The sequence below is a fragment of the Haliotis rubra genome, unplaced genomic scaffold (assembly GCF_003918875.1).
Source record: "Haliotis rubra isolate DU_JTF1 unplaced genomic scaffold, ASM391887v1 Scf5, whole genome shotgun sequence".
NCBI lineage: Eukaryota > Metazoa > Mollusca > Gastropoda > Lepetellida > Haliotidae > Haliotis > Haliotis rubra.
In genome coordinates, this window is record NW_025767190.1 from 1,224,580 (window position 1) to 1,251,060 (window position 26,481).

The window sequence follows — 26,481 nt, forward strand, 5'->3', positions numbered from 1 at the left end:
CATGACCGGAAGTCCGATTGGGCGCCACCTACAATTTTCCCCGCCACGGGACACGGAAACGGGGTATATTTGCAAAGTGAACTAAGTGGAAAGAATTTCAAGTTGACATGTGTAAAATGTTGACGACTGGTGGATACTGCGACAAGAATTTGAACTGACAGCTGATGTGTAAGTGTCAGTGATGCGGATCGTGTATCAAACATACTGATTAAAATTAGGTTATGGTGGTCGGGAAGTTTTCAACATGTTCAAAGCTTAGGCTACTTGCGAGATGTCAGCAGCGTTCATGTTTCACAATCATGTCATTATTTAGCTTTGTCAGTTTTGTATTACCATTAATCGGATCACATTCTTTCAACATAGACTTTGTTCGCAATCCATCGAACTGTCAGAATAAAGTATTTTAGTTTTTAACAACTATAACTTTTTTTTTTAAGGTATCTCCTGATAATGCAGAATGGGTCATTGTGGCCAAGGGTGCTACAAAACACCCTAGTATCCTAGTTACGTTTCTGTACACAGCAATGTACACTAGAAGATCAGAACACAACAGTACCGATACCCTAAACCTTGGATGAGCCTATATGAATCCCACCAAGACAAAAACATTCCGCCTTATTACAGTAAATGCAGGATCATGTTAGTGAATGCTATGTATCTTAGCTACATTGTACCAGGTGGAAGAAACAATAAAACCATCAGCATGTTTTCACAGTCCATTCCCTGTTTCTGGATCAGCATGTCCATATTTTAGAGCAGAACTTCTAAAACCTGTAGTATATCATGTTGAAACATGTAATAGAGATCAGTCATGAATTGGTGCCTTTTGAGGTTTTTGGATGTGAACTCGCGACCATGGGATCGTTAGCTCAACAGCAAACCATGTGACATCTACACTACACGAAGTATATATCTATTTAGTCATGCCTTAGACGTTACAGAAAAAATGGAAAGTATTTAGTTTTACTTCACAGAACTCGGAAAGACTTCTGCCCGTATCCTCCCATTAAATTTCATTCAAGTCTAATCATATCAGCTGAATATATATTCCTCATCTAGAATGAGTTTTAACATGTTACTTTAATTGTATTGGAACATACTGAAAGACATATCCAATTTCTAAAAATGCCACTCGAAGACATTTGTTCTCATTGTTAAGATTTAGGAGGGATACGGGCTGAAGTCTTATCCCAAACCAGAGAAATTTGTCATGTCTTGTTGACTCTTGTTTATAAAACATGCTGGACTGCATCTCATACAACATCAAAACTGGTCTGATACAGAAACTGATAATGATTTTTATGGAGAAGCGTGTACAATGTGAATGACCCCCCTTATATTTATGTACAAAATCAATGACCCTCCTTCCCATAATTTCTAAGCAAAATTTGTTTTTATTTTCATGTACAAAATTGCTGACCCCACATGGACACAAAATCACACTCTCTCTCTCTCTTTCTCTTTCTCTCTCTCTCTCTCTCTCTCTCTCTCTTTCTCTCTCTCTCTCTCTCTCTCTCTCTCTCTCTCTCTCTCTCTCTCTCTCTCTCCATATTTTGTGATAATGTCCTTTGTTGTAAGTAATCTGATAAAGTGTTTGGTTACTTATTTATATTAACTAAACAATTCATTCAGAACTTGAATATTATGAAATTGAGAACTACACCAGTAATTCTATCCATTTAACTTGTTACTAAAAGGTCTAGCTTTGAGGGATACTTATGTGAAAAAAATATTGCACCAAAAATACTGTGTACCGTACATGACCGTCTATAAGCCGAATTTTGAGGACCAAAAAAAGCAGTCTGTAGAAGGGGGTCGTCTTATCCATGAGTTACACTTTCGTCAAATCTTTTTCCAGGGGTAAGAAAACAACATCGTATCACTTCGCGTGAACAAACAACAGAAGACGACTTTGTCATTAGAGACGTCAAATTTGCAATTAAACATCACTAGACAAGATTAATTACCATTTAAGTTATAAGTTGTTTTTGCTGGGCATTGTTTTATTTGCAGGGATTAAGATTACCGTGCGTATTTGTCACCATTACACAAAGCCGGAAATAGCAATCAGCTGTGCACGCGTCGAACAAGTTCAAACATGCACAATAATATAGCGGGGACGAATTCTGGCGCAGATCATCAGTAAAATATAATACAGAATACCGTTATTTAACCCAAAGAAATATATCCTAGCATTGTGTAATTTTAGTTACAGTTTTTGCTCTATAAATTAATTAAGATTACCGTCGCGTATCTGTCACCATTACACAAAGCCGGAAATAGCAATCAGCTGTGCACCGTTTCCCTTGAACAAGTTCAAACATGCACAATAATATAGCGGGATGAATTCTATTGATTGAATACTATTATTTAACCCAAAGAAATATATCCCAGCATTGTGTAATAGTTTTTATGTAAAAATATATAATCAACACTAAGGTTATCACGGACCATCATGAGCGTGGTAAGCGCGTGACATGGAGCAGCGGTAATCAGTTTGTGATTGTTGAATGGGGTAAAATAAGCAAGCCAGTTTGTTGCTACAATAAATATGATATTTAGAGAAGCAAAATATATTATGCATTTTCTGTCAACTACGCCGTTTCGATCCATTGAGTAGACACAATATATATGACAGTGAATTCTTTGAATAATGTGGATCGACTTACAGTATATAGGGAGGACAGTGACCGCGAATTTGATGGGTTTCTGACCCGATGACTTGTGAAAATCTCAGAATTCTCTTGCAGAAATGTCAGTGTTTATTGTTAGTGGACTATTTTTCTCATTGTCATATATATATAGATGAAATATGGACACTTAAATAATATATTTTGAAACAAAAGTTGACTTCAGATTTTATTCACCGATGGTACTTTTTCTCTTGGGTTCACATTTCCATACTCACCGATTTCACAAAATGGCGTCTCGTTGTTGATGCAAGCAGTGATCGTCGGGATATAAAAAAGGAACACAAACACATGTTGCCACAATACACCGGTAATCTTTATTATGTAATATTCTCACCAACACTTACGCTGTATATCCACTTTCCAAATGGCGTCTCGTTGTTGATGCAAGCAGTGATCGTTAAAAAAAGGTAAACAAACACCGGTAATCTTTATTATGTAATATTCTCGTAATGGTGTCTCGTCGTTGATGGAACATACTTACCGGGTACTCTGGTCTCTGTTGGCCGCGACCCATCGCGGGGGGGCGGCCTATCCATGAGAGATATGATTTTGACACTGATTTTGAGGGTCAAGTTTGGGGGTCGGCTTATCCATGGGGTCGGCTTATAGACGGTCATATACGGTATGTTGCATGTGCGTTTCAACCTCTTGACAAAGTCTAATCTGAAACCCTGAACCATTTTTCCATAATTTTCCCACTGTTGCGATGAGTTGGTATCACAGGGAATACGAAGCAACAGATCTGTAAATATAGATATGTAGGTTAATCAAATTATTACACTATCTGGTTTAAAAAAATAGTTGTTTTTCATGAGCTTACGTTTGTTATCTATTTTATGGTATTTATTCAATTTTGATTACATTAATAATTGATTACATTAGGAATTGACTAACAGATAGAACAAATCCTGTTCATAGCTGTTGATGTCTTGAAATTAGCCTCAGAGTGACATGAAAAATCATCTTTATAATAGTAATAAGGACTATAGAGCACTAGCATTGTTAGTGGAGAATGTAGAGGACCGTACTTGTTACTGGAAATTATAAAGCACTATATCTGTTACTGGAGACTATGGCGCACTAGAATAATATTACTGCAGGTGTTACTGGAGACAATAGGTTGACATAATTGTTACAGATACCATAGATAAGTGTTGTATGGACTACAGAGCACTAAAACTGTTAGTAGAAACTATAGCGCACAAGAGATGTTGCTGGAGACTATTAGAATCGTTTCTGGAGACATAGTGCTATGATTGTTACTGGAGACTATAGAGCACTAGAATGATGTTTTTGGTCCTGGGGACAATCAATAGATCAATAGAATTGTTACTGGAGACTATAGAGCTCTAGAATGATGTGTTTGGTACTGGGACAATCAATAGATCAATAGAATTGTTACTGGAGACTTAAGACTAGAGCACTAGAATGATGTTGTTGGTACTGGGGACAATCAATAAATCAATATAATTGTTACTGGAGACTTAAGACTAGAGCACTAGAATGATGTTGTTGGTACTGGGACAATCAATAGATCAATATGATTGTTACTGGAGACTATAGACTAGAGCACTAGAATGATGTGTTTGGTACTGGGACAATCAATAGATCAATATGATTGTTACTGGAGACTATAGACTAGAGCACTAGAATGATGTGTTTGGTACTGGGACAATCAATAGATCAATATAATTGTTACTGGAGACTATAGACTAGAGCACTAGAATGATGTTTTGGTCCTGGGGACAATCAATAGATCAATATAATTGTTACTGGAGACTATAGACTAGAGCACTAGAATGATGTTTTTGGTACTGGGACAATCAATAGATCAATATAATTGTTACTGGAGACTATAGACATAGAGCACTAGAATGATAGAATGATGTTTTTGGTACTGGGACAATCAATAGATCAATATAATTGTTACTGGAGACTATAGACTAGAGCACTAGAATGATGTTTTTGGTACTGGGGACAATCAATAGATCAATATAATTGTTACTGGAGACTATAGACTAGAGCACTAGAATGATGTTTTTGGTACTGGGGACAATCAATAGATCAATATAATTGTTACTGGAGACTATAGACTAGAGCACTAGAATGATGTTTTGGTACTGGGACAATCAATAGATCAATATAATTGTTACTGGAGACTATAGACTAGAGCACTAGAATGATGTTTTTGGTCCTGGGGACAATCAATAGATCAATATAATTGTTACTGGAGACTATAGAGCACTAGAATGATGTTTTGGTACTGGGGACAATCAATAGATCAATATAATTGTTACTGGAGACTATAGACTAGAGCACTAGAATGATGTTTTGGTCCTGGGGACAATCAATAGATCAATATAATTGTTACTGGAGACTATAGACTAGAGCACTAGAATGATGTTTTTGGTCCTGGGGACAATCAATAGATCAATAGAATTGTTACTGGAGACTATAGAGCACTAGAATGATGTGTTTGGTACTGGGACAATCAATAGATCAATATAATTGTTACTGGAGACTATAGACTAGAGCACTAGAATGATGTTTTTGGTCCTGGGGACCATCAATAGATCAATAGAATTGTTACTGGAGACTATAGAGCACTAGAATGATGTTTTTTGGTCCTGGGGACAATCAATAGATCAATAGAATTGTTACTGGAGACTATAGAGCACTAGAATGATGTGTGTTTTGGTACTGGGGACAATCAATAGATCAATAATTGTTACTGGAGACTATAGAGCACTAGAATGATGTTTTTGGTACTGGGGACAATCAATAGATCAATAATTGTTACTGGAGACTAGACTAGAGCACTAGAATGATGTGTGTTTGGTCCTGGGGACAATCAATAGATCAATATAATTGTTACTGGAGACTATAGACTAGAGCACTAGAATGATGTTTTGGTACTGGGGACAATCAATAGATCAATAGAATTGTTACTGGAGACTATAGAGCACTAGAATGATGTGTTTTGGTACTGGGGACAATCAATAGAAAAAAATATAATTGTTACTGGAGACTATAGACTAGAGCACTAGAATGATGTTTTTTGGTACTAGGGGGACAATCAATAGATCAATAATTGTTACTGGAGACTATAGACTAGAGCACTAGAATGATGTGTTTGGTACTGGGGACAATCAATAGATCAATAGAATTGTTACTGGAGACTATAGACTAGAGCACTAGAATGATGTTTTTGGTCCTGGGGACAATCAATAGATCAATAGAATTGTTACTGGAGACTATACAGCACTAGAATGATGTGTTTTGGTACTGGGGCAATCAATAGATCAATATAATTGTTACTGGAGACTATAGACTAGAATGATGTTTTTGGTCCTGGGGACAATCAATAGATCAATAGAATTGTTACTGGAGACTATAGAGCACTAGAATGATGTGTTTGGTACTGGGGCAATCAATAGATCAATATAATTGTTACTGGAGACTATAGACTAGAGCACTAGAATGATGTGTTTGGTACTGGGACAATCAATAGATCAATATAATTGTTACTGGAGACTATAGACTAGAGCACTAGAATGATGTTTTTGGTCCTGGGGACAATCAATAGATCAATATAATTGTTACTGCAGACTATAGGGCACTAGAATGATGTTTTGGTACCAAGGGCAATCAATAGATCAATATAATTGTTACTGGAGACTATAGACTAGAGCACTAGAATGATGTGTTTGGTACTGGGACAATCAATAGATCAATATAATTGTTACTGGAGACTATAGACTAGAGCACTAGAATGATGTTTTTTGGTCCTGGGGACAATCAATAGATCAATATAATTGTTACTGCAGACTATAGGGCACTAGAATGATGTTTTTGGTACTGGGACAATCAATAGATCAATAGAATTGTTACTGGAGACTTAAGACTAGAGCACTAGAATGATGTTGTTGGTACTGGGGACAATCAATAGATCAATATAATTGTTACTGGAGACTATAGACTAGAGCACTAGAATGATGTTTTTGGTCCTGGGGACAATCAATAGATCAATAATTGTTACTGGAGACTATAGAGCACTAGAATGATGTTTTTGGTCCTGGGGACAATCAATAGATCAATATAATTGTTACTGGAGACTATAGACTAGAGCACTAGAATGATGTTTTGGTACTGGGGCAATCAATAGATCAATATAATTGTTACTGGAGACTATAGAGCACTAGAATGATGTTTTTGGTCCTGGGGACAATCAATAGATCAATATAATTGTTACTGGAGACTAAAGACTAGAGCACTAGAATGATGTTTTTTTTTGGTACTGGGGCAATCAATAGATCAATATAATTGTTACTGGAGACTATAGAGCACTAGAATGATGTGTTTGGTACTGGGACAATCAATAGATCAATATGATTGTTACTGGAGACTATAGACTAGAGCACTAGAATGATGTGTTTGGTACTGGGACAATCAATAGATCAATATGATTGTTACTGGAGACTATAGACTAGAGCACTAGAATGATGTGTTTGGTACTGGGACAATCAATAGATCAATATGATTGTTACTGGAGACTATAGACTAGAGCACTAGAATGATGTGTTTGGTACTGGGACAATCAATAGATCAATATGATTGTTACTGGAGACTATAGACTAGAGCACTAGAATGATGTGTTTGGTACTGGGACAATCAATAGATCAATATGATTGTTACTGGAGACTATAGACTAGAGCACTAGAATGATGTTTTGGTCCTGGGGACAATCAATAGATCAAAATAATTGTTACTGGAGACTATAGACTAGAGCACTAGAATGATGTGTTTGGTACTGGGGCAATCAATAGATCAATATAATTGTTACTGGAGACTATAGACTAGAGCACTAGAATGATGTGTTTGGTACTGGGACAATCAATAGATCAATATAATTGTTACTGGAGACTATAGACTAGAGGACTAGAATGATGTTGTTGGTCCTGGGGACAATCAATAGATCAATATAATTGTTACTGGAGACTATAGAGCACTAGAATGATGTTGTTGGTACTGGGGACAATCAATAGATCAATATAATTGTTACTGGAGACTATAGACTAGAGCACTAGAATGATGTTTTGGTCCTGGGGACAATCAATAGATCAATATAATTGTTACTGGAGACTATAGACTAGAGCACTAGAATGATGTTTTTGGTCCTGGGGACAATCAATAGATCAATAGAATTGTTACTGGAGACTATAGAGAATTAGAATGATGTGTTTGGTACTGGGACAATCAATAGATCAATATAATTGTTACTGGAGACTATAGACTAGAGCACTAGAATGATGTTTTTGGTCCTGGGGACAATCAATAGATCAATAGAATTGTTACTGGAGACTATAGAGCACTAGAATGATGTTTTGGTCCTGGGGACAATCAATAGATCAATAGAATTGTTACTGGAGACTATAGAGCACTAGAATGATGTGTTTGGTACTGGGGACAATCAATAGATCAATAATTGTTACTGGAGACTATAGAGCACTAGAATGATGTTTTGGTACTGGGGACAATCAATAGATCAATAATTGTTACTGGAGACTAGACTAGAGCACTAGAATGATGTGTTTGGTCCTGGGGACAATCAATAGATCAATATAATTGTTACTGGAGACTATAGACTAGAGCACTAGAATGATGTTTTGGTACTGGGGACAATCAATAGATCAATAGAATTGTTACTGGAGACTATAGAGCACTAGAATGATGTGTTTGGTACTGGGGACAATCAATAGAAAAAATATAATTGTTACTGGAGACTATAGACTAGAGCACTAGAATGATGTTTTGGTACTGGGGACAATCAATAGATCAATAATTGTTACTGGAGACTATAGACTAGAGCACTAGAATGATGTGTTTGGTACTGGGGACAATCAATAGATCAATAGAATTGTTACTGGAGACTATAGACTAGAGCACTAGAATGATGTTTTTGGTCCTGGGGACAATCAATAGATCAATATAATTGTTACTGGAGACTATAGAGCACTAGAATGATGTTTTTGGTACTGGGACAATCAATAGATCAATATAATTGTTACTGGAGACTATAGAGCACTAGAATGATGTGTTTGGTACTGGGGACAATCAATAGATCAATAGAATTGTTACTGGAGACTATAGACTAGAGCACTAGAATGATGTTTTGGTCCTTGGGACAATCAATAGATCAAAATAATTGTTACTGGAGACTATAGACTAGAGCACTAGAATGATGTTTTTTGGTACTGGGGCAATCAATAGATCAATATAATTGTTACTGGAGACTATAGACTAGAGCACTAGAATGATGTGTTTGGTACTGGGACAATCAATAGATCAATATAATTGTTACTGGAGACTATAGACTAGAGCACTAGAATGATGTTTTGGTCCTGGGGACAATCAATAGATCAATATAATTGTTACTGCAGACTATAGGGCACTAGAATGATGTTTTTGGTACTGGGGACAATCAATAGATCAATAGAATTGTTACTGGAGACTATAGACTAGAGCACTAGAATGATGTTTTTGGTACTGGGGACAATCAATAGATCAATATAATTGTTACTGGAGACTATAGACTAGAGCACTAGAATGATGTTTTGGTCCAGGGGACAATCAATAGATCAATAATTGTTACTGGAGACTATAGAGCACTAGAATGATGTTTTTTTGGTCCTGGGGACAATCAATAGATCAATAAAATTGTTACTGGAGACTATAGACTAGAGCACTAGAATGATGTTTTTGGTACTGGGGCAATCAGTAGATCAATATGATTGTGACTGGAGACTATAGAGCACTAGCATGATGTGTTTGGTACTGGGGACAATCAATAGATCAATATAATTGTTACTGGAGACTAAAGACTAGAGCACTAGAATGATGTTTTTTGGTACTGGGGCAATCAATAGATCAATATAATTGTTACTGGAGACTATAGAGCACTAGAATGATGTGTTTGGTACTGGGGACAATCAATAGATCAATAGAATTGTTACTGGAGACTATAGACTAGAGCACTAGAATGATGTGTTTAGTACTGGGACAATCAATAGATCAATATGATTGTTACTGGAGACTATAGACTAGAGCACTAGAATGATGTGTTTTGGTACTGGGACAATCAATAGATCAATATGATTGTTACTGGAGACTATAGACTAGAGCACTGGAATGATGTGTTTGGTACTGGGACAATCAATAGATCAATATGATTGTTACTGGAGACTATAGACTAGAGCACTAGAATGATGTGTTTGGTACTGGGACAATCAATAGATCAATATGATTGTTACTGGAGACTATAGACTAGAGCACTAGAATGATGTGTTTGGTACTGGGACAATCAATAGATCAATATAATTGTTACTGGAGACTATAGACTAGAGCACTAGAATGATGTTGTTGGTCCTGGGGACAATCAATAGATCAATATAATTGTTACTGGAGACTATAGAGCACTAGAATGATGTTGTTGGTACTGGGGACAATCAATAGATCAATATAATTGTTACTGGAGACTATAGACTAGAGCACTAGAATGATGTTTTTGGTCCTGGGGACAATCAATAGATCAATATAATTGTTACTGGAGACTATAGACTAGAGCACTAGAATGATGTTTTTGGTACTGGGGCAATCAATAGATCAATAGAATTGTTACTGGAGACTATAGAGAATTAGAATGATGTGTTTGGTACTGGGACAATCAATAGATCAATATAATTGTTACTGGAGACTATAGACTAGAGCACTAGAATGATGTTTTTGGTCCTGGGGACAATCAATAGATCAATATAATTGTTACTGGAGACTATAGAGCACTAGAATGATGTTTTTGGTCCTGGGGACAATCAATAGATCAATATAATTGTTACTGGAGACTATAGAGCACTAGAATGATGTTTTTGGTACTGGGGACAATCAATAGATCAATAATTGTTACTGGAGACTATAGAGCACTAGAATGATGTTTTGGTACTGGGGACAATCAATAGATCAATAATTGTTACTGGAGACTAGACTAGAGCACTAGAATGATGTGTTTGGTCCTGGGGACAATCAATAGATCAATATAATTGTTACTGGAGACTATAGACTAGAGCACTAGAATGATGTTTTTTGGTACTGGGGACAATCAATAGATCAATAGAATTGTTACTGGAGACTATAGAGCACTAGAATGATGTGTTTGGTACTGGGGACAATCAATAGAAAAAAAATATAATTGTTACTGGAGACTATAGACTAGAGCACTAGAATGATGTTTTTGGTACTGGGGACAATCAATAGATCAATAATTGTTACTGGAGACTATAGACTAGAGCACTAGAATGATGTTTTTTGGTCCTGGGGACAATCAATAGATCAATAGAATTGTTACTGGAGACTATAGAGCACTAGAATGATGTGTTTGGTACTGGGACAATCAATAGATCAATATAATTGTTACTGGAGACTATAGAGCACTAGAGCACTAGAATGATGTGTTTGGTACTGGGGACAATCAATAGATCAATATAATTGTTACTGGAGACTATAGACTAGAGCACTAGAATGATGTTTTTTGGTCCTTGGGACAATCAATAGATCAAAATAATTGTTACTGGAGACTATAGACTAGAGCACTAGAATGATGTTTTTGGTACTGGGACAATCAATAGATCAATATAATTGTTACTGAGACTATAGACTAGAGCACTAGAATGATGTGTTTGGTACTGGGACAATCAATAGATCAATATAATTGTTACTGGAGACTATAGACTAGAGCACTAGAATGATGTTTTGGTCCTGGGGACAATCAATAGATCAATATAATTGTTACTGCAGACTATAGAGCACTAGAATGATGTTTTTGGTACTGGGGACAATCAATAGATCAATAGAATTGTTACTGGAGACTATAGACTAGAGCACTAGAATGATGTTTTTTGGTCCTGGGGACAATCAATAGATCAATATAATTGTTACTGGAGACTATAGACTAGAGCACTAGAATGATGTTTTTGGTCCTGGGGACAATCAATAGATCAATATAATTGTTACTGGAGACTATAGACTAGAGCACTAGAATGATGTTTTTGGTCCTGGGGACAATCAATAGATCAATAAAAGAATTGTTACTGGAGACTATAGATAGAGCACTAGAATGATGTTTTTGGTACTGGGGCAATCAATAGATCAATATAATTGTTACTGGAGACTATAGAGCACTAGAATGATGTTTTGGTCCTGGGGGATCAATATAATTGTTACTGGAGACTAAAGATCAAGCATAATTGTACTGGGGCAACTGGAGACTAATAGACTATAGAGCACTAGAATGATGTTTTTGGTACTGGGACAATCAATAGATCAATATAATTGTTACTGGAGACTATAGACTAGAGCACTAGAATGATGTTTTGGTACTGGGGACAATCAATAGATCAATATAATTGTTACTGGAGACTATAGACTAGAGCACTAGAATGATGCATCAATAGATCAATAATTGTTACTGGAGACTATAGAGCACTAGAATGATGTTTTGGTACTGGGGACAATCAATAGATCAATGTAATTGTTACTGGAGACTATAGACTAGAGCACTAGAATGGTGTGTTTGGTACTGGGACAATCAATAGATCAATATAATTGTTACTGGAGACTATAGACTAGAGCACTAGAATGATGTGTTTGGTCCTGGGGACAATCAATAGATCAATATAATTGTTACTGGAGACTATAGACTAGAGCACTAGAATGATGTGTTTAGTACTGGGACAATCAATAGATCAATATGATTGTTACTGGAGACTATAGACTAGAGCACTAGAATGATGTTTTTGGTACTGGGGACAATCAATAGATCAATAATTGTTACTGGAGACTATTAGAGCACTAGAATGATGTTTTTGGTCCTGGGGACAATCAATAGATCAATATAATTGTTACTGGAGACTATAGACTAGAGCACTAGAATGGTGTGTTTGGTACTGGGACAATCAATAGATCAATATAATTGTTACTGGAGACTATAGACTAGAGCACTAGCATGATGTTTTTGGTACTTGGGACAATCAATAGATCAAAATAATTGTTACTGGAGACTAGACAGCCCTATAATTGTTACTTGAGACTATGACTAGTTTGAGCACTTTTGTTACTTGAGCCAGTCTGCAATTAATCATTAATCACATCGTGAAATAACACCTATACTCCTTACAAGGACAGCCTTTAACTATTGTAACAAATTGGTCATTTCTTATCCATTTGTTATCATATGCATGCTGAAATGTGATGCAAAACATGTATTGGAGTTCATTTTTTCATTTTTAATCAGTATATTTCTTTAACAAAGTAGTTGGCTATTTTCAGACATTTGCTACAATAGGACCTCCCAGTGTTAATTATGGCTCGCCCAAAAGACGACGATCCGGACATGTTCAGGATTATTGTGGCTACAGACGTCCATCTTGGCTACATGGAAAAAGACCCAGCCCGGGGAAATGATTCTCTTGTGTCTTTTGAAGAAATTCTGGAGATTGCATCAAAGAATAATGCTGATTTTGTTCTGTTGGGTGGGGATCTGTTCCATGAGAACAAGCCATCCAGAAGAACCTTACACGGCTGTATGGCTTTGTTGCGGAAATATTGCATGGGAGATAAACCGATCCAGTACGAATTCCTCAGCGACCAGTCAGTGAACTTTGACCACTGTCAGTTCCCCACGTTAAACTACGACGATCCTAACTTGAACATCGCCATGCCAGTGCTCTCCATACACGGTAACCATGACGATCCAACAGGACAGGGAAACTTATGTTCATTAGATATTTTACACACTGCTGGACTTGTTAATTATTTTGGGAAAACATCTAATCTTGAGAAGATTCAACTAAGCCCATTGTTGTTTCAAAAGGGAACTACAAAAGTATGTTTGTACGGACTTGGTTCAGTGCGAGATGAACGCTTACATCGAATGTTTGTACATAAGAATGTGACAATGCTGCGTCCCAAGGAAAACCAAGAAGATTGGTTTAATATGTTTGTTGTCCATCAGAATAGATCAAAGCACTCAGCAACAAATTACATCCCTGAGCAGTTCTTAGATGATTTCTTAGATTTGATAATCTGGGGTCATGAACATGAGTGTAGAATCGACCCTGAGTGGAATGGCATTCAGAACTTTTATGTTAGTCAGCCAGGGAGCAGTGTTGCGACGTCTCTGAGTGAAGGAGAAACTGTGAAGAAACATATTGGATTGCTGCAGATTAAGGGAAAGGACTTTATGATGAAAAAGATTCCCCTTGAAACTGTGCGTCCATTTTATATGGAGGATATTGTTCTAGGGGAGACCAGTCTTAATCCTGACGACCACAATGTGTTAAAACAAGTGGAAACATTCTGTGCAGAAAAGGTTGAGATATTGTTGGACAAAGCAGGTAATTTTCTTATTATTTTTTATCTACACATTGGGCACATATATTTGAATAATGGTTGATGACAAGGACAGATAACTCTAAAGAAACATTCATTACCACAGTCGAGTGTATTTCTATTATATTAAGGTAACCTCTGTTTCCAGTCTGTGAACCTTCTTATCATATATATAATGTATATATAGTGTTGCAAATTTCAAATAATCCTGGAACATAAAACTGATAGTGTTTGATGGTGGCCATGTTTTGATTGTCCATGTTGTATTTCAGCTATGGAGCACACAGGCAACCGGAAACAGCCGACCAAAGCCCTCATACGTCTCAGGATAGATTACACTGGCTTTGAACCATTTAGCATTCACAGGTACACCATTTTACTATTGTGTTTCTAAGATGTGAGTGAGTTTAGTTTTCTGCTGCACTCAGCAACATTCCAGCCATATGGCAGCTGTCTGTAAATACTGAGTCTGGACCAGAAAATCCAGTGATCAACAGCATGAGCATCGATCTACATGTGTCAACCAAGCCAATCCCGTCTGTCGCCTCTTCCGATAAGCATGGTTTCCTGAAGATAAATTCTAACCTGGATCTTCACAGGTATAGTAAGACGTGAACATCAGCTGGAGGTTAGGTGCACCAAAGTCAGCTCTCGTTTTCCGAATCGGTGAAAATACAGAAAGCAATTTTTGAACATGATGTAGGCCTATTAATGACCTGTCGAGGACACTAATCTTGGATGTAAGAATTGTCTCACATGATCGAGTGGTCAGGCTTGCTTAAATGGTCGTATGTGTCCCAATTGGGGTTGCTGGTTACTTGTGTAATGTTAAAGATTTCAACATTTTCTTGGATGCTGAACGCTTTGTGGTCATCATGTAGCGGGGCGTGGAGTCATCCCACAAATGACATCCTTACCTTGTCAGCTTGCTGATGGGGTTAACCTCTTTGGTCATGTGGACAAAGCGTCCGACTTCGGAGAAGAAGGTCCGTGGTTCGAATCCCAGCACAGGACTGGGAAATTTTATGGCCGCTACAATCATAGCACTAGAGTTTTCAGTTTTCTGTTTGTTCCTTCAAATCCTTGTTTTTGCTTTAAGGTTTGGTCAGAAGTTTGTGGACCGGGTGGCAAATCCCAAGGATCTAGTGTTGTTTCACCGCAAAAAAGCTGGTGTCAAGAAGGAGGAGAGTGGTGCAGGTGGGTGTTGATGGAATTGGTGTAGCTTAGAAGAACTGACCCCCACTTACAAATAGCTTCAGTCCTCAGACATTACTTAGCACTGGAGTCTGTAGTGGGCAGATGTCTGTTAGGGACAGTTTGTAAGACCACAGATGCCCAGGAAAACTGCCCTAAAGATTGGTTGGTTGCTGCTTATGTCAGCTGTTTGTTTGCCAGGGTCAGAGTCAATTTCTTTGCAAATACCTCGTGATATAGGTGGACTGTTACTGTCTGTCTGGAATAACATGCCAGGTATTACTACTCGGTACTCTGATGTATTGCGATGTTCAGCCAGGTAGATGTTTGTATACATTTGTTGTAACCAGTTGCTATAGTAATGATTAAATTATCTGATTCTAGTTCCTTTCAGTGAAGTCCTCAAACAAGTTAAAATGTCTGAATTTCTACTGTAAATATCCATTGTAATCTGTCCTGCAGACAATGAGTTGTTGGCAATGATCCGACCCCAGTCCCTAGACAGTGCCCGCGTGGAGGACATGGTGCGAGACTACTTCGTCCAGGTTGAAGAGGTCAGTGATAAGCAAGCTCCAATCTAGAAAATGTAGGAGTGTGCTCTGTATATCACTGATGTATTATAGGATTATTTGTTAAGGATTGACTGTGTAAATCTTGGTTCATTGGAGTATGAATAAAAAAACAATGTAAGAATCAATACCTGAATCAAAAATATATAGTCAATTCTCATAACTAAATTCTACAGTGAAAACAATGTTTCTTTACAACGGTTTTATCAAAAACAATTATATTAATCAAGGCAGACAAAAATAATATACGTTCCTGGCGTAGGATTGCACTCAAACAAAACATAAATCAGGTGACTAGTTAGTTTATGCACAACACTTTATATGCCCTCAAAGTGACCACTGGATTGTCTGGTCCAGACTCGATTATTTACAGACCGCCGCCATATAGCTGGAATATTGCTGAGTGGCGTATAACTAAACTCACTCACTCACTCACTCAAAGTCAGTCATGGCATGCGACAAAACAAAGCGCAACTGTCCTACTAATGAATCAGAATAAATATGTTGGGGAGAAGGTAGCTGATTCAGACATCTGACAATGGGAAGAGACATCGGGAAACTGCTATTTAGAAATGAAAGATGTGATATTTGTCTAACCTGGGCAAGCCTGGCTGTTAGCTGTTTCATTTCTTCTCAGCCTTCGACCTCAAAGGGTTGTGTGGAAGTTATAATAGATTTGTGCATGTATTTCACTCAAGAGGTGTCTAATATACAGCAGTGGATAGTATTCCAGATATTATAGCTGACTGACTGTTGCAGACAAGCAAGCTGCAGCTGCTGACAGAGAAAGGCATGGGGGATGCTGTCAAGGAGTATGTGGACAAGGAGGAAAGGGAGGCAATCTCAGAACTTGTCAAGTACCAGTTGCAGAAGACACAGGTATGACAAACAGTCCCCAGTATTCTCCTAATGCACTACATTCCAACTATTCAGAGATAAAACTATTTATACTAAACTTAATGTCAAACACAGCCTTGAAAAGATGTAGATTTCTTCGGATGAATAGGGCATTGCCCATTTTTGTTGTGAAAATTATTTTGTCAAATTCTCTTGCATAGAAATATGTAATTGTCTTGTTCTGTTATAGGATCATCTGAAAGTGCGGAATGCTAGTGAAGACAGGATTGACACAGAGGTGACACATTTCCGTGAGGAGCGGAAGAAGAGGAAAGAGGAGGATGAAGAAGTTGCCGAGGCTCTTAAACGTGCTCAGTCCTTGCGATCACAGACTGAGGATCACCCCAGCGATGACGACAGAATGAGCCTCAACTCTGATGAAGAGTCAAAGCCAACGAGAGGTCGAGGTCGTGACGAGGGAGTCGTAGTAGAGGAGCTAAAGAAACAACCCGAGGTCGTGGGTCACGTGGAGGTCGCGGGTCACGTGGGGGCAGAGGTCAAAAGAAGGAGCCAGTAATTGCAACCAACGGGAATAGGTCCATCATGGACGCTTTTGCATCATCTTCATCATCTGCCTCACAGAGGAGTGCAAGAGGAGGAAACAAGAGAAAGACGTACAGGTAGGAACGTCCACAAAGTCCCAGACATCTGGTCTCCTTGCTAATGTGACCCGTTAAGAACAGGGTTAGAATAGGTCTTTAGCAACCTTCGCTTGTCATGAAGGCGACTAACTGGATTGGGTGGTCAGGCTCGCGGTCTTGGTTGACACGTCATTGTATCCCAATTGTGTAGGTTGATGCTCATACTGTTGATCACTGGATTGTCTGGTCCAGACTCTATTATTTACAGACTGCCGCCATATAGCTGGAATATTGCTGAGTGCAGCGTTAAACAACCAACTTTGCTAGTGTTGGTAATACTTGTGTGAGGCACTTTACATAAGCATCCTCAAGGCACCCCCATTATTGTCTCCCCCCAATATGTTTAAGTTTTCTTTATCATGAAATAAATAGTATGAGTCAGGATAAGTATGAAATAATATTTTTACATTTCAACAAATATACCCAGCAATACTTAATGTGTCATCATACTAGATGTGAAAATTTCCTTCTAGTGGATGGAGAGTGGATGGCGGTAAACAATGTCCAGACACATTTTAAAAAAACATGTTTTAAAACTGGTACTTGCTTAGTGCTCAGCATTAAATGGATAAAGCAGGCACTTGTCAGCGAGAAATCAGTATTCTGTGAGTGAGTATGGTTTTACGCCACTTTTAGCAATATTCAAGAAACATCACGGCCGGGGACACCAGAAATGGGCTTCACGCATTGTACCCATGTGGGGAAACAAACCTGGGCCTTCAGCGTGACGAGCGGATGCTTTAACCATTAGGCTACTACCCCCAGTATTCCGTGCATGAGTGGGGTATCCATGTTGAACTGACACATCTCAGTGGGCCAGCATGATTTCACATCCCTGTATATTACATGCATATTCATGAGTTTTTTGTTTGATTAAAATGTTGTCCTTCTCTTGCCAGTGGCTTGGACATGTCTGATGATGATGATGTGGTCACCATTGATGATGACGAAGATCCATTCGAGATTTCATCAAGCAGAAAGCAGAAAAGCCAGAAGCCATCGAAAAAAACTGCATCACGCCAAGGTGTTGCATTTGATTCGGATAGTGATGAAGAAATAATGTCTTTTCCAAAGAGACGAAGATGAAGAAGGCATATAATATATAGACTTATACATGTAGTTAGTAACATGCAGTGTGACTGGTACAGATTTGTTATGTGAGTTGATATAATTGTTAGGAAGTATAGCCACCCATGAATTCCTGTCCTGGAAAATGTCTGTATCAGTACTACCACTCAACTGAAGGTAAAGAAGACTTGATTTTTGTTTTATGTGATGATTGTCACAGGAAAAAAAGTAAGTTGTTAATTACATCATGCTGTAATGTTATATTGCAATGACTATCGCTCGTCTCTAGGGGTGTGAACAAAGACTTGTTTTGTTGGCTTTCATTTGTTGCAACATAATTCTGAGAATATTTCACAATTTAAAGCTTTGGAAAAGTGTATTAATATTGTCACTTTTGTATAGTCATGGATAATCAATTACCTTTGTTACATTGTTTGTTTCCCAAATGTGAATGTTCAACCAGAAATTGATATGTACAGAATTAAATTCTGACATATATGACAGTATAAGATCAGTGAACAGTTAAATTATGTTCAAATACCAAAGGTTAAAGTTGATGAGAGGTAATACAAAAAGGTAGGGCAGCAGCAACAACAATTAATGCCGAAGTCAGGGCATACAAAACTGTCCTGTCTTTCGAAGCCTTTGAATATCATTAAATGAAGCATGTACTCCATAATTTTCCAAAAGGTATCCCAATCACACTGGACAAGTCATAGGTAGAGGTGCTGCAATTGCCCTCATGTCACTCCTTTAAACAATACTTAGAAACAGGATATCAGAGTTTGCTTCAAGAACCAGGTAATCATTTCCAGAAGTGTAAACTGTAAAGGTTTACTGAACTAGCTCCTCATTGGTTATCCCCATATATTAACAAAGGTGATTAACTGGGTCTGGCCCATCAGACCAGTTTCCACTAGATTTCATTGGAGATAAAATTACAATCTTCCATAAAAATCTGGCTTACAGTTAGTTTTCAGCAACGTGTGCTTGTCAATCACTGGATTGTCCGGTCCACACCATATGGACAGAATATTGCAACAAACGTACGGCTACAGTACATTGTAGGTCAGAAATCTCAACTTTTATAACAACGATAGTAAGTGACTATTTCTGGTTCCATTTCATGATGTCAATCAACACTCATGTTTCTTTGTCTAATGTACATTCCATATGTGGGACACATAATGTGATACATCTTGAACTTTGACAGTTGTTACTGTAATTTTTTAAATATAAATTTTACTTCAAAGAGTGAACTCTTATACCTTGTATACTAGTGGTTTGATTAAACAAACTTCTCAATTTTGGTTCCATAAACATAGAATATTATTTGTTAAGATTTGATTAGTCCCCAAAGATTGTATTATGTCCAATTGATGTCTATCAAATGAAAGGCCTTAACTGGGTTTAGTGGAGGTACATCATGTACATATGACAATGATTAAACTTGATTATGAGATCTTTGTGTGTCAGTTTGTACAAGTTAACATGCCATACAAAAGCCCAATGCGGCATGGGTGAAGATGTTTATTACTGTGATAACAACTGCACAAATATGAAAGGTGTTCCAACATGTAATCTACCAGCTGGAAGTTCATCTTAATGAATCAATGACTTGGTGTGTGACCCCGCTCATCATCAGTGAATTGTCTATTCCAACTTGATTATTTACAGGCCGTCATATAGCTGGAATAATGCTGGGTGTGACGTTAAACAACAAACACAAAACACTTATTAAACTCATTTAATAGTGTACATTTACAATTAGGAAGTATCCCATGTGTTTCAGAAAAGGTACAGGGTTTTGACCTAACTTAAATTTGGGCATGTAGTATCATTTCGTAGTCATAGACATATATACTGAGTGTCAAGTAAGTGCAAATTGAAGTGCTCATTTGCCATGTGGACATACTGGAGTTTGTGCCATCCAGTCCACTGCACAGACTGGCATTAGATAACAAAACCATACACCCATTAAGTTAGCAGTAGACTGTGTTGCTGGTTTGTTATGTCATGACTGGTCTTCGTCTAAACATGTTCAAGCCTGACCAGCTGTGTAAGACCACAATCTTTGATTATGCCAAATCTTAAATATTAAACGGTGAATATGTGCTGAACAGCATTGACATAGACAATACAGAACAAGTTTCAAGGAAACTTAGAAACCTTCATCTGGATCCTGCACACCAAAGTAAAGACAACAGTAATTTTATTGTTTATTTGAGCATTTTATTCTTGGGTTTTGTTTTATTTTCGCCTAAAATGATGCACATCTCATCACAGACTGAACTGCAAGTTACCTCTGATGCCATGAAGATGGAACAATTTCATGGTAAAATTGATCCAGATTTCTAATATTCACAGACGTAAAATATATTCCACCTTCATGCACCAAACTTTGCTGTGACAAAACATACTTTATAAGACTCATTCACAACAGACAGAAATATACAAAATTAAACCAGCTCTTTCAGCTGTCCTCTAAAAGATGACCAAATTATAGGAATGAAGTTAAATTATCATCTCCATTCACAGCCATGTGATACTTGAGAAGGATTGGTCAGGAACTGGTTAAGGAACCACCAACTGTGGACAGTGGTCATGGGGAAAAACCATGGCTTCCATGTCCTAGATATTCATTCCTTGTTAGCTTCACATATTGCTAGGTGGTATTATGGAAAGAGTGATTCTTGAAGAAAATTATAAGGAACAATAGCACTTCTAGCATACGAAATGTTTGCTATGAACATCCTGTTCACTTCTCAATTACATCTCTTCCTTGCCATTGCATGAAATCATTATATCACTAGTTTTTTGCTGCATTTTGTGAAAGATAAAATAAAAAGTCAGTAACGTGATAGGTGACCCCATTTGGGCACAGGTGAGAGTGGTCGGTCCGTGAGAGTGTGACGAGGGTCCCTGCCATGATCACAAACTCCCAGTCTGACAGCACGCAACCCAAGGTTGGATCAGCAACAGACGAGCAGATGGCACAACGATTTGACCGCTGGAGGATCATGCAAGATGATGATGACCAGATTGGGAAAACAGATCATCAGTTGTGGATCTTGATCGCCTTCTCCAGGTAGTTGTAGCGTGATCTCTTTGGTGTCTTGTTCACATGATCTAGCCCAAGCCATGGTCGGGCTTGCACACCACCACCTGCAAAACAAACAGGACACCTATAACAATGACCGAACATGGTAAACATTTACTAATGTAAACTGACTAATCCTAAGCTTCGTCTCCACAAAGAATATGTAGTATTCATTGTGGCACAGCTTAAAGCAACTTTTTGTGTAGCAACTGACACACCTATTAGAGCATCTATATATTGGGTGATATTTATATAACAGCAGAAATCATGTTTGGTATCAAATATGTTAATACAAAACCATCTGATAAATGTATATGACATCAGAGAAACCATATTTAACTAAGATGCCTGTCAATGCTTTTCTTCTGTCAATGACCCAATTTCAATTCTTGCTGTTGTACAATCCTTTCCTTACCTGGGAGAGAGTGTGGTATGAACTGTGACAAGTTCACCTTTTCTTCGTCTTCTGAAATGTACTCCTGTCGACCCATCACGACTACTGCAAACTTGTACTGAAAGAAGATCAGGCATCAGTGTCATTGTCATAAATCAGGACATTTAGATTCCACATCAAGATAGATGACAGAAGATATCCATGCAGCCTAAAAATAAATCAACTTGAAATGTTCTAAAGCCATGTGTTTGGTTCAATAAAGAACACATTATGTCCACATAATTGCATTTACCTTCTCAAATTCTTTCTCTGAGACGTCAAGTTTCTTCCGTATCCTCTCTTTCACTGAGGAGAAAGCTTCATTCTGCAAAAGAGAATGTGTTATCGTGAAAAACTGTATTGTCAAGCAGTATGAAATGCTGTTAGGACTAAGTAGTTGCAACCGTGCCACAGATATGCCGCAGTCATCAGTGTTCAAGTCATGTTGTGATGGGGATTTAATGTAACCTGAGTTTTAACTGGGTTTTAACTATCAACTTAATTGAATGTCGAGTTCAATTTATTGTCCGAGATTGTCTTTTCAAGCAAATACAGCATCTACATTATCACAATTCATCCAACAACACCTCCAATGAAATCATCACTTTCACCCTACCAAATACTTCAAACTCTCTACCTCAGTAAATTCATTCAGTTATAGTCAATTTATACTGCTATCATTAAACAACACATTACATTAGCTCAACATTTACACTAGTGATGTATGGGGTATTGTGGGTCGTAGCCTTGCCAAATAAACGTACCTTGTAGGGTACAGAAAGAGGTGATGAATGGTATGCATAAAGCTAGGAAGGCAGGATAAAAATCCAATATTATTTATAGTACATTTTCAGAGTGGACAGATAGTATTACTCACATGCTTTATCTTCAATAAAAATGGTACACCAAATGTGGAGAATACTTCCTGTAAACAGATAAAAGCACAGGATTAGAAATCATTTCAGTTTTTTTTTCAGTGAAATGCGATGGTTTTAGAGTCTCTTTGAATGGTACCACAGTTATATTTCAGCTGAGCAAGGAAAGCACAATACAGGTCTTACCACTTGAGTGAAACCCATAGACACAGATATGGTACAGGCAAACCAAGATAAATAATAATGGGATTCAAACCCCCAGTTATACACATAAAATTATTGGGCTAAAGAAATAGCAATACTTCTGCCCAGGATAAACATCAGACTTTGCAAAGGATGACAACCTAATATGGACGTAATTCCTCCACTAAAAGTGTTTTGCATCATGTCTTTATCCACTGTTGACTTTTAGTTTCATTCTGAAAAATTACACAATTCATAAAATCAGTATATAATGGAATAGCCAATAGGAACAGCTCTGCAAAGAAATATAATGCTGGTCCCTGATGGCGACCTTCAACGCAATATGACATCAGTGTTGACCTTCACCTTGTGGAAGTGAGCAACAGGTAGGAGCAGCTCGTCCTCTGAGATGACAGACTCCTCCTTGGGAACCTCCTCCACCCGATACGTCTTGGTCCCTGTAGCATTGAGGCAGTCCAGGGAGATATCCTCCTTCTGTACAGCAAAGATCTTGTAGCTGATGATCTCAAGAAGGCTGAAGATTGAAATACAGAAACTGTGGTATTCTTAAAGGATGGACAACAGTAAGCTTTGTGCAAATCATTGTGAATATTTTCATTACAATTGTATTTCCAATGCAAAAACATTTACAGCTTGTATTCTAAGAGGCTGTAAAATTTTGTGTTGTCAATGATCAATTCCAGTTTGTTAAAGCTAATTAATAATGGTAAACAAAAAGCTTTTAAACACCACTTTTTTCAAGCAAGCAAATTCATGCATTGTTTCAGAAGGTATTAAATGAGTTCCAGTTATTAGTCTAATACCCAGCTTCTAGGATGTACTCACCGAAGTCTACCTGACGACTGGTCAGAAATTTCCACCTGTTTCCGAGCCTCCTCAAGCAGGTCACTGACCTTCCCGCTCTTATTGGGATACAGGACCAGCTCTCTCTGCAGTAAACCACATACAACTGATTATTGCATTGACAGAGTAAGAACTTATACCCAATCTCATTCAATCTACAACAAACCTTTTTGAAAAGTTTACTCAACATACCAATTATAAAACATGCTACACAGATGTAAAATATTTTCATCCATCCACTGATTGACCCAGTCTGTGTACTAACCTCTTCCTTGAGATCGCTGCTGACCCAGATACACTTGAAGGGACGTTTGTTCTCCAATTCATTGATCTTTATACTCAGCTGAAACAAAACATAACAGATCATAATATAGCTTCATTTTGTACAAATAGTTAATAATGCAACAGTGTATATCATTATTTTGTGCTTTCCCAAATGCATATCTGATGCCTTGCCCATTTTTCTCCTGACCAAAAAAAGACACTGTATAAGTAGAGACACCATAATTAATATATTGCAGCTGAAGATACTTGTCATTGAACTGGCATTACCAACCTGCTGATAGTAGAGTTTCTTGGGCTGCCTGGGTTTGGCATAAATAAGCAGGTCCTTCAGGGATCCCTCATATGAACAACGCACTGGGTTTCCTGGACCATCTCGGTACCTGCAATACACACAGGAAAGGCAGCTTATTAATATATCCCTAAGGAACATGACTGTGTTGAATGTATATCTGCCTCCAAGTCAAAAGTTGACGAGTACAAGCTCAAAGTACAATTTCAAATGATGAAATGTGTTGAACGTACCCCTGGCTCTTGAAGAACTGCAACAAGTAGGGATCTGTCCCGAGGTGCTTTGCAACTGTGTCAGCCATTGCGTCATAGTTATTCCTCAGAGACAGTTCCAGGGGGAAGCCAGGGTCATTGGGGATTGATTTATCACAGAAAACGACTTCCACCCGGTAATACAGATCTCTGCAATACAACAATACCATTCATTAACACCTACTGTTTCATTTTTACAACAATACTTAAACAAACACGAAGTTGAAGGGATATAGGTAAATACTTGAAGTTATCAAAAGTTCGACACAACTGAAAAAATCACACAAAAAGGAAGCATCCAAATGTTCCCCCTGAAGATCTGCTGAAAGTCATTGAGAAAATATGAATGCGTGATTATTCCTCTGAATTGTCTGCTGTGTACACTAATATAAAAACAAGACTTCAACATTAACCCTTACCTGAAGTACTCTTTAACAGTGGGCAGCTCATAGGCATCGAGGTCAGGCTCATCACGTTGAAAGACAAGAATGTCACCATCCATCAACTCTTCAAGGAGTTTATCAATTGGTTGGTTCAAGTTTTCAAGTCGCTCAAGGAGGTTTGGCTTAACTTCCTGCAAGAATGTAGCTCAGGATCAGGGGAGATAACTAGGACGGGCATCCAACACATGGGATATAATATAGATACAAGATGAAAGGTTCCCTTTCCATTGACAAATATGTTTGAGCTGAGCTGAGATCAAGACAACAACAATAGTTAAGACAACTGTCTTGTATGTATTCATCTCAGTGGATGGACACTGCATCGAGAAGTATTCCAGCTTATCACTATAGCAGCTGAACAAGCAGTGGCTGACAGCATGGCTACTGATCCTATGAGCAGGATGCAGTGACATATTTAGCGACATTATAGAAGCTGTATCAACAGACAACTGTCTTGCAGATATCAACTTCCTTATTCTTTCAATGCAACATTTTAGTACAGACACTTGTACCTTATATCAAGTAAGTCACTTGCTTTGAGGGACAGTTTCACACTGGTTATCAGTAAGGGCATGCTGTCAGTGAAGTTGAGCAAACATGTCAATTCTGCCTACACAAAATTTCATAACAGCTATGGCATTTGTAAGTGCTCACCTCAAAGATGATCAGTGCTGTTGTTGGTAGAAACCCTGCCTTTCGGTTTAATTCTGGCACTAATTCAACTGTAAAGGATTATAGACAAAAGGCATTAGAATTCTCTTCCGTGATACAAATAACCATAACAACATCATAGATGAACACATTATTATCATTATCTATGTTTTACCCTTAAACGGTACACCACTTACCACCTTTGGCTGATATTGGCACATAGATATGACCACAGTAAGATATGGATTTGGTCCTGGGATCATACAGCTTCAGAAACAGCAACACATCACCTGAAACAAGAATGACAACTTAGCAGTCTTTCAGCCAAATCCTATCCTTTTGAACTTGAATTTTGCTATAATTTGTTGTGTTCTCTGAAAGGGATTCCAATGTGGAATACATTCTCAGTGTAAGATTATTATTGTTAGAATAGAACTAAAATGAGTGAACAGTAAGTTAGTTAAGACTTTTAGTCACATTGGCAATATGTCAGCCATATTGTGACAATGAACGTGTGAATCAGGTAAAAAACAGGACTTGGAACAGCATTGCAGTTATATTATCATGAGTTGGCTTGATGTGGGAGAAAAGCCCAAGTGATGCAGG

At 37.8% G+C, this 26,481-nt stretch overlaps 2 protein-coding genes across 2 annotated transcripts in view; one reads left to right on the forward strand and one right to left on the reverse strand.

Annotated features, from left to right (window-relative positions):
- Positions 1-17: 17 nt before the first annotated feature.
- Positions 18-19,963, forward strand: LOC124291727 (double-strand break repair protein MRE11-like). The gene is given in 9 exon segments (XM_046728797.1): positions 18-168; positions 13,071-14,137; positions 14,405-14,498; positions 15,232-15,329; positions 15,789-15,880; positions 16,655-16,774; positions 16,983-17,202; positions 17,205-17,412; positions 18,333-19,963. Coding segments are annotated over 8 exon segments (2,052 nt in total). The 5' UTR covers positions 18-168; positions 13,071-13,104; the 3' UTR covers positions 18,520-19,963.
- A 271-nt stretch (positions 19,964-20,234) lies between these two features.
- The window catches only part of LOC124291753 (ubiquitin carboxyl-terminal hydrolase 7-like), a 43,152-nt gene continuing 36,905 nt past the window's right edge, over positions 20,235-26,481 (reverse strand). The window contains exons 21-32 of the mRNA XM_046728826.1: positions 26,073-26,165; positions 25,879-25,946; positions 25,201-25,355; positions 24,764-24,931; positions 24,513-24,621; positions 24,222-24,299; positions 23,939-24,042; positions 23,459-23,627; positions 22,912-22,959; positions 22,288-22,359; positions 22,017-22,113; positions 20,235-21,666 (exon numbers count right to left, since the gene is read on the reverse strand). Coding sequence (XP_046584782.1) covers positions 21,560-21,666; positions 22,017-22,113; positions 22,288-22,359; positions 22,912-22,959; positions 23,459-23,627; positions 23,939-24,042; positions 24,222-24,299; positions 24,513-24,621; positions 24,764-24,931; positions 25,201-25,355; positions 25,879-25,946; positions 26,073-26,165 — 1,268 coding nt within the window. The 3' untranslated portion in view covers positions 20,235-21,559. The remainder of the gene's footprint in view (positions 21,667-22,016; positions 22,114-22,287; positions 22,360-22,911; positions 22,960-23,458; positions 23,628-23,938; positions 24,043-24,221; positions 24,300-24,512; positions 24,622-24,763; positions 24,932-25,200; positions 25,356-25,878; positions 25,947-26,072; positions 26,166-26,481) is intronic.